This window comes from Engraulis encrasicolus, chromosome 16 (assembly GCF_034702125.1).
Source record: "Engraulis encrasicolus isolate BLACKSEA-1 chromosome 16, IST_EnEncr_1.0, whole genome shotgun sequence".
Classification (NCBI taxonomy): Eukaryota; Metazoa; Chordata; class Actinopteri; order Clupeiformes; family Engraulidae; genus Engraulis; species Engraulis encrasicolus.
In genome coordinates this window covers 11,621,094-11,631,093 of record NC_085872.1, presented here as the reverse complement: position 1 = coordinate 11,631,093, position 10,000 = coordinate 11,621,094, and the positions used below count along the sequence as shown (strand labels likewise).

Genomic DNA, 10,000 nt, shown 5'->3' with positions numbered 1-10,000 from the left:
ACCGTCTGTTGGCGGCGTTGTTGGCCCAGGAGTTTCCTAGTATCTGTGATGTTGCCCTGCATGTAACATCACACGTCATTGAAATAACAGCATCATGAGAGAGGGGCTTTGGTTAGGTAGGAGGACGGAGACAGCACAGCAGGCGTCTTTGTGACCAGCCAAGAGCAGGCAGGCCAAACGATGTGCCAATTCAGTGTAACCCCCTTTTTGTCATTTGTTTCATAATAATGGTGTTGTGCGTGTGTGTGTGATGTGTGAATGGGTTTGAAATTCACATTCACAAGCAGCCAGGCGTGGTGTGGCTGGAAAGCGTTTAACACCTTTGTTCACCTTTTTTATGTGATTTGGTGTGGCTCGGCCAATGGGGTACACAACGCATGCACACATGCCATGTACACACACACACACACACACACACACACACACACACACACACACACACACACACACACACACACACACACACACACACACACACACACACACACATACACACACACACACACACACCACACACACACACACACACACACACACACACACACACACACACGCATGCTCACACTTGCAAGCGCATGCACTCACACACAAGCATGCACGCACGCTCACACACACACACACACACACACACACACACACACACACACACACACACACACACACACACACACACACACACACACACACACACACACACACACACACACACACACACACATTCAGAAGCCAGACTAACGCGGGGTACACACACATACACCGCAATAAGGTCACTCGCTTCAGCAGTACACAACAGATAAGCAAGAACACATTAGATGAGTTGGAAAAGAAGAGGCATATTTTCACATCTATCTTGGCCTTGCTGACTGTTCTGACTAAACTGTTTAATCATACCTGGTAGGCAGAACTTGAAATGCCATCCCTTTTCACAGTGCAGGAATAATGCTGTGTAGCCCACATTACTAATGGGTTGTGAGCATTAGACAAAGCTTACGAATTAATTAAGGTGGCCCTGTCATGGCCTAACGGTAGGGCACTGGGTTACTATGCCGATGACCCGGGTTCAATTCCGGCCTAGGTCATTTGCCAATCCTTCCCCATCTCTCTATCCCCACTCGTTTCCTGTCCCTCTGTCACTGTCCTAAGTAAGTAAAGCACAAAAGCAAAAAACCCCAAATTATTACAAATGAATGAAGGTATGTCGCCGTATGTAAGCGTGTTAGAATGTGCAAGAACCCATCGCAGTCAAATCAAATTAATGAATAATAACAGCAATCCTGAAAACAGAAAAGTACACAATGATCTGCTCCACTGCAGTCTCTGTGTTATGGGGTCTGGGGACTCTACAAACAGGAAGAGGTGGAGTTTGCTTCTGACCCGAGTGGCATACCACTGGAAAGGCCAGCAGAATGTCAGTCTTTGTCTTGCTCTGCGCTCCCTATTGAAAATGGGAACGCCTCCTTTTGGTCAAAAAGTCAGATATGGTCGACTGAGTAACAACTTGGCCTTTGTCCGTTGTAAGTGTCAAGTGTCTGGGTTGAAGAATACGGGCAAGCGGAAAGTAATGAAGAGCATTCTTCTTTTATGATGAGCTATCACACTACATAAGCTATGTAGCGGCAGAGGTGATCATATCATCCACACATCCGCATATAGTGACTACAATCTGCCATTTCTGTTGCTATTTCATTTCCAATGGGGTTTAAAAAGCAGTTCTTGCCATCCATTAGTAACTGAACTTCACAGCTACACTTTATGTTAAACTGATTTTTTCACATCAAACTGTCTCTCAGCTCTCAGCTCTCTCGGCTAATTATAGATCTGCTAGCAGTAGGCCCTCCAGTGTTGCCAGATTGGGCGGTTACCCGCCCAATTGGGCTACTTGGAATGGGGGTCTGCGGGTGAAAACGGGACAAATTGACCATTTGGCATTTTTTTCTGCCGTTTTGAGCCCATAGAAGTCAATGCAATTTGTTGAAATTGGGCGGAATTTAGCGCATTTTGGCGTTTTTTGAGAACCTTTTGGGCAGGAGTTGATCAGACACATCTGGCAACACTGCCCTCAACCTCTTGCCCGGCGCAGCACTGTGTAGTTGACCCCTCTGCCCCCGGTATTCATTTGTGTGTGACACTGTTTTTCAATCCAATTGTTGCGCGCTTGCAGCTCACTGCTCCTAATGCACGTCCGGTAGGCTACTTATGAACGGCTGGTAGAGTTTCCAGTCATAGGATCACAAGAATGTCTGGCTCCGTGTGTGTGCAGAAATCCATAAAGGTTTGATAACAAGTGGAGCTTGTACATTAGAACTGAAGCACAAGTACTATATTTATTAAAGGACACCCACCAAAAATGACTAAATGGGTGAACTTTAAGAACATTTGGTGAAATGCTTTGCGAATGGACTAAAGCTACAGTACATGTACCGATGACAATCCTGACTTTTTGTTTTCGAAAATTGCGTTTGGCTGTCCAAACAGGTGACAGACCTTTATGTAACAGGCTTCATAACCTGATCTGCTGATCTGTGTGTGTGTGTGTGTGTGTGTGTGTGTGTGTGTGTGTGTGTGTGTGTGTGTGTGTGTGTGTGTGTGTGTGTGTGTGTGTGTGTGTGTGTGTGTGTGTGTGTGTGTGTGTGTGTGTGTGTGTGTGTGTGTGTGTGTGTGTTGGGGGGGGGTCTGTCCACTACACCATGACAGAAAGTTTAGAAAGAGGTTTATGGAGTCTTAAGACGTTTGGTTTCCATTGAGTGAACAAAAACACGGTCCATGACGTTGTGTTGCAGAGGGGTCATCTGTGGATGTCTGTGTGTGTGTGTCTGAGTACGACAATTTATGATTGTGAATAGTTGTACTGTGCCTTGATCAATCTTAAAGACGGTGTATGTATGATGTGTTATATGATATGATATGTATGTACGTAGTCTTCAACAGTGGAGAAGACGCGCTAATTTAACTGGGTGCTGAATCCCACAAAAAAACATAAATGAATGAATGAAGCGACACTTGGGCGAATAAACAAAGATTAAATCTGAAGAGTGCTGTCCTTCGCTTCATTCATTCATTCATGATATGTAGTCTTCCAATAATGTATGAATAACTGGGCTAAGTGTAAGAAGCTTTATTCATAATTATGTGTCCATTGAGCGGACAAAAAGACATCGATAGGCCTACGTGATGTTAGGGCAGCCATGGCCTAGTCTGGTTAGGGAGGTGGTCTTAAGAACAGAGGGTTGCAGGTTTGAATCCCACCCTCTCCTCACATCTCCACCCAAGGCTGAGGTGCCCTTCAGCAAGGCAACTAACCCCCCAATGCTCCACGGACTGTAACTAATACCCTGTAAGAACTGTAAGGAAAAATAATAACTTTGTAACCTCTGTAACCAATATCTTGTAATTATGTAAATGTAGGCCTACATCGCTTAGGATAAAAGTGACCGCTAAGCGTAATGTCATGTCATGTCATGCTGTGTTTCAGAGTGGACACCTGGCGATGATTGACACTCTGATGATGGCCTACACGGTGGAGATGGTGAGCGTGGAGCGAGTGCTGTCCTGCGTGCAGAGATACTGCCCTCTCTTCCCTGACGACGACATCCCATACGATGCAGAGGACGCTGTGACCACATGGTTGAACAAGGTGGGTTGATCGTCTTGCCTGGGCCACTTGTATTATTGCTGCTACTACCACTGCTAGTACTACTAATACTAGCCTACTGCTGCTGCTGCTGCTGCTGCTACTACTGCCACTACTACTACTACTACTACTACTACTACTACTACTACTACTACTACTACTACTACTACTACTACTACTACGACTACTACTGCTACTATTACTACTACTACCACTGCTATTACTGCTACTACTAATACTGCTGCTGCTGCTACTACTGTTACTGCTACTACTACTACTGCGAATACTACTACTACTACTACTACAGTTCTGCTGCTGCTGCGGATACTACTATTACTACTTCTACTACTACTACTACTACTGCTACTACTGCTACAAATATTACCAGTAACAACAATAATACTGACATACAATTATGCACAAAAATGCTTTCCACGATATTTTCCTACATGAAAAAGACAGTGATTCTGCTGTGACTGGAGTGTAGTGTGAAGAATTCTGGCCTCCTCTGGGAGTCAGAACCGGCTGTATGGTCTCACTCCTGCCTGGTCACCCAGACCAGCTGCTCAGGAAACTGATGTCTGGGATTCTCTGGGATGCCTTTTCTTTTTTTGTCCTTCTCTTTTTTTCTCTTTCGTCCGAGAAAAAGTGACCCACTCGGAGAGAGAGAGAGAGAGAGAGTAGACTTTATTGTCACTATATAAATATAGCGAGATTATGTTTAGTAGCAACCCACAAATGCCCACAAAATAAAAGATATATTAACAATAAATAAATAAAATCCATAAAAATCCATAAAAATCCATGTGCATCTCACAGTATCGATAGTCCTGAAGTATTGAGGGGGGGCAGGTGACGAATTGAGTTCAAGAGTCTAATGGCAGTAGGGTAAAAGCTGTCCTTCATTCTTGTAGTGCGGGCACGCAGAGTCCTAAAGCGCCTGCCAGATGGTAGCATGGTGAAGAGCCTGTGACCAGGGTGTGTGTGATCTTTAAGGATGTTTAATGCTCTGTTTGTGCAGCGTGTATGGTGGATCTCCTCAAGTGTGGGTAGTTGGCATCCAATGATTCTCTCTGCTGTTTTAATGATGCGCTGTAACATCTTCTTGTTGTCGTGTGTGCAGCTGGTGTACCAGGATGTAATGCTGTATGTAATTACTGATTCAATTGTACACCTGTAGAAGTTAGTGAGCAGATCTCGTGGTAGCTGGGCCTTCTTTAGAGTGCGAAGGAAATATAGCCTTTGGGATCCCTTTTTAGCCATTGCAGAGGTGTTGGCGCTCCATGACAAGTCCTCGCTGATGTGCACACCCAGGAATCTGAAGCTCTGTACGACCTCCACTGGCTCCCCTCCGATATTGATGGGTTGGTGGTAGTGGTTGCCCTGGCCACACCACCTGAAGTCCAGGATCACCTCATTCGTTTTCTTGGAGTTCAGGGCCAGGTTGTTGTCTTGGCTCCAGCGTGCCAGCTGCTCCACCTCCTCTCTGTAGGCCGTCTCGTTGTTGTCAGAGATCAGGCCAATCACGGTTGTGTCGTCAGCAAATGTAATGATGGTGTTTGTGCTGTGCTTAGGATCACAGTCATGAGTGAAGAGGGAGTACAAAAAAGGGCTCAACACACATCCCTGCGGCGCGCCTGTATTTAGGGTGATGGGTCTTGAAAGATGTTTTCCCATGCGTACAGACTGAGGTCTGTCACTGAGGAAGTCCAGTATCCATCTGCAGACATGGGGACTGAAGCCGAGGTTGTACAGCTTAGTGGCCAGCTTGATAGGGGGAATGGTGTTAAAAGCGGAGCTGTAGTCAATGAACAGCATTCGCACATAGCTGTTTGGTTTCTCCAGGTGTGAGAGGGCAGTGTGAATGGCCAATGAAATGCCATCCTCTGTAGATCTATTCGCCCTGTAGGCAAATTGATGCGGGTCGAGGGATGGTGGAGTGATGGACTTGAGGTGTGCTAGCACCAGTCTTTCAAAGCATTTCATCACAATAGGTGTGAGCGCTACAGGGCGGTAGTCATTGAGAGACTTGATGGCCGCCTGCTTGGGAACGGGAACGATGGTACTGGTTTTCAGACAAATGGGGACTGCAGCTTGTTCTAGGGAGATGTTAAATATGCGGGTAAAGACTGCACTTAGTTGGCCTGCACAGTGCTTTAGGACCTTCCCAGGGACCCCGTCTGGTCCTGGTGCTTTGTGAGGGTTTCGATTACTTATGTAATCCTGTCTGTCATGCTTCTGACAGAAAATGCAGTCAGCTATGAAGCATCACAACTTAGACCTCAAAATGAGTCACAGTGATGCTCAAATGAACGTTTATAGAATAATAAGTATCATCATGTAAATAAACAACAATACATCTGGATTGGATCCAGGGTTCAGACAGCCAAGCCTACTCAAAAACGGGCCTTTTAAACTGAGATTTAAACTAATTGCGATTACATTACAGATCAGCTTACACTCATCAGGATTTTATCGCTGTGTTATTTAAACAGTGGATTTGGGAGGATTTGACTCTGGTGGCCAGTCGCCGCAGACAGCTAGCATAAGCCAGGCTACAGGATAAACGCTCAAAACTAGCATAGCCAAACAACAGGATACAATCTCCATTATAGCTGGGCACAGCAGGCAGGGTACAGTATAAAAGCCCATTGCTAGCATAGATCTGCGAGAACTGCACTAAGATGCATGCTAGGCTAGCTTGCTCTCACATACTGTAAGGGATGCTGAGTCTTTGTGTTCCATAATTTAGACTTACCTACTCAAAAATTGTATTACATGATTAGAAGAAAAAAATGTAATCTGTCCATCTGTCCCAGTTTTCTCTGACTGTCCTGGTTTTAAATAGTCTGTCCTTGAGGAAAACATATATTTTACCTGGACACTGAATGAAGAACGCTGTTGCTTAAAAGCAAACTGGTCAATTGGATTTGAAATGCCCAGTTTTTTTGTCAGACAGAGGTGGCAACCCTACCGTAGATGATGTAGATTAGTATGGGTATGAATTTACAAACAGATTATGACACAGAGTCGCTTTAAACCACTACACACACTACACTCGTGTGTGGGCTAATGCAGATCGTTCAATCTCTCTCTCTTTCTCTCTGTCACACACACATGCACGCATGCACACACGCACACGCACACACACACACACACACGCGCGCGCACACACACACACACACACACACACACACACACACACACACACACACACACACACACACACACACACACACACACACACACACACACACACACACACGACACACACACACACACACACACACACACACACACACACGACACACACACACACACCCAGAGAGCGGGAGATTCTCCCTGTGATAGCGCTCACATGGGGAGGCAGAGGCCGTGGAATGCTACATGTGCTGTTGCCTCTGGGTGGGTGTTTCAGGGCCGCTGACAGCTTTCGGGTGGGCCAGGGACAAAGACAATCAGGGCCCTAAACTAATTTTTTTCATCACTAGCCAAAATGGCTAGTAGATGTTAATCTCACTAGCCAAACACACACACACACACGAATGGGTCAAAGTGTGTAAGTATGTTGACATTTTCTACCAGCCAAACTGAAAATTCATCAGCATTTGGCAAGTTGGCTGGTGTTAATTTAAAGCCCTGCATACAATGTAATGGTAATCCAATTCTGGGCCCCCTCTCTCCCTGGGCCCAGGACAAGTGACCCCTTTGTCCCCCCGGGCAGCTTCCCTGGTGGGGGACAGACCCTCTCTCCCCTTTAAGGACTTGGTGGGGTGGGGTCAGAGCCTTCTTTTTTTGTCAGCCAGCCAACCGAGCTGCAAATGAACGTATTTGTTTACATTCCACAGGAGAGAAGCTAGTGTGCTTCCTGCTGCAGCGCAGAGAGGTTACAATGACACACACACATATACACACATATATACACACACACACACACACACACACACACACACACACACACACACACACACACACACACACACACACACACACACAAAGGTTGCTGTAGAGTAGGCACACACACACACACACACACACACACACACACACACACACATATACACGCACACACACACACACACACACACACACACACACACACACACACACACACACACACACACACACACACACACACACACACACACACACACACACACACACACACACACACACACACCCTCACTGAAACAGGCAGGCACATGCCGACACAAACACAGATATAAACAGATGCATAGTAGATAAACATAAAACATACATTGAGACACATATACCGCTACACACATACAGTACACATGGACAAACACACTCACACTTAGAAACTGTTCCTACTCAAACACAGTATAGACTTGTTCTGTGCTGTAGATGCAGTCTTTCACATACAAAGACATAGTTCATTTATCCCCCTCTCTCTCCCTTTCTATCCCTCTCTCTCTCTCTCTCTCTCTCTCTCTCTCTCTCTCTCTCTCTCTCTCTCTCTCTCTCTCTCTCTCTCTCAATTCAATTCAATTCAAAGAGCTTTATTGGCATGACGAATATGAATACACTCATGTTGCCAAAGCAGTCATACAAATAATTGGAATCACAACAGAGAAAGGTAAAAGGTATGGATATGGTTGTACATACAGTATATCCAACTAACAATTATACATGCATCAAATTAACATTTCTATATGCATCAAACTAAGTTTAACATTTCTGAGGTTTGAGTAGAGTAATTGTCCAAGAGATGGTGACTAGCTGCAATAATACTTATTCCGAAAGCGATTCTCTCAGGAGGTGGCATTGTGAGATGTACTTTGCCGCAAAAGGGGCCAGAGGCCCCTCTCCTGACAGAATGGACAGTTTTCTGCCAGTCTCTAGGGTACCAAAACCTGGGTGGCAGGCTTCGAAATCGTTGAAAAAACTCTGCCTTATATTTTCATATATTGTACACTGAAGAAGGAAGTGCACCTCTGTTTCAACTCTCTGTGTCATAGAAATCGGACAGTAATCCTCTGTCCCAAACAGAGGCGTACAGAGCAGAGCATAGTGTCAGAGACCAAACGAGCCTCTTGTATTGCCCTGGCAGTCATGCTAAGCAAAGCTCCTCAGGCCTGCTGGAATGTGCAGCAGGCAGTGGGGGAGATCTTCCTCCACTGTCAGTGTGGATGAGAGCAGGGCTCTCTATATTTTTTTTCATCACCAACCAAAATGGCTCGTAGGGGTTAATTTTATTAGCAAAGCACCCATCCACTAACTGGTCAACGTGGCTGGTAAGTTGGTCTTTCTTGCAGACAAACTGAAACATCACCAGCATTTGGCCAGTTGGTTGACGGGAGTCTGTGTGCTGTGGGCTCCACTAGTGTGGCTGTATGTGCGTCTGTGTGTTGCTGCGTTCCACTACCGTCAGAGACACTGACAGCTTTGACCAGGCCCAAGACAAAGCCATCTGAGATACCCCCCAATTCAATACATATACAATGTAAAGGAGACCCAATTCTGGGCATCTCCTCTGCCCGGGCCCGGGACAACTGACCCCTTTGCCCCCTTCTGTCGGCTTGCCTGTCCACTAGTATAGTGTCTGTGTGTTGCTGTGCTAATACACTTCAGTAGTATGGGGTATGTTGTGGTCTGCTAGCGTCAGATCCAGCTAAGCAGGAGACATACGCCTGAAGGAAATACTCAAGCAAGCGAAAGGGAGGGAGGGAGGAAGGGAGGAAGAAAGAGAAGACCTCTGCACGCAGGACTGAAGACACATAGCAGCTCTATTCTGCTGGGTAGAGGAGGAGGAGGAGAGAGGAAGAAAATGAGGAGGAGGGGGAGGGGGTAGAGAAAGTTGAGGTGGAGGATGGGAGGAGGAGGATGGGGAGGAGGAGGAGGACAGAGGAAGACGAGTGAATATGAGATGGGATGGGAATATGTCATGGGATGTCATGGAATTTCAATGTGCCCTTAGATGTGTGTTTCTGTCTAACTGTGTCCGGCTATGGGTGTGTGTGTGTGTGTGTGTGTGTGTGTGTGTGTGTGTGTGTGTGTGTGTGTGTGTGTGTGTGTGTGTGTGTGTGTGTGTGTGTGTGTGTGTGTGTGTGTGTGTGTGTGTGTGTGTGTGTGTGTCTGTCTGTCTGCGTGTGTGTGTGGACAGTCCCTCACACTCCTCTTTTCAGCTGGTGTGTGACTAATATTCTGCTGTTATACACACTGCTGATGGCAGATGAGGTCCCCTTTGAAAAGCACATCAGTATATTTCCTCGTAACTTGTATAATAATAAAATAATAATATAATTACAATGGTTTGTCATAGACTCACAGCTATGCCTGCTTCAAATAGTGGACAATTCTCAACAAATTATCAAAACGAGCAACAACAAAACTTCACAGCAAAAGTAA

General features: G+C 45.8%; 1 protein-coding gene across 1 annotated transcript in view; it reads left to right on the top strand.

Moving 5' to 3' along the window:
- camsap2b (calmodulin regulated spectrin-associated protein family, member 2b) overlaps positions 1 to 10,000 on the top strand; it is a 75,305-nt gene that overhangs the window by 31,331 nt on the left and 33,974 nt on the right. Inside the window, exon 3 of the mRNA XM_063218593.1 lies at positions 3,473 to 3,634. Coding sequence (XP_063074663.1) covers positions 3,473 to 3,634 — 162 coding nt within the window. The remainder of the gene's footprint in view (positions 1 to 3,472; positions 3,635 to 10,000) is intronic.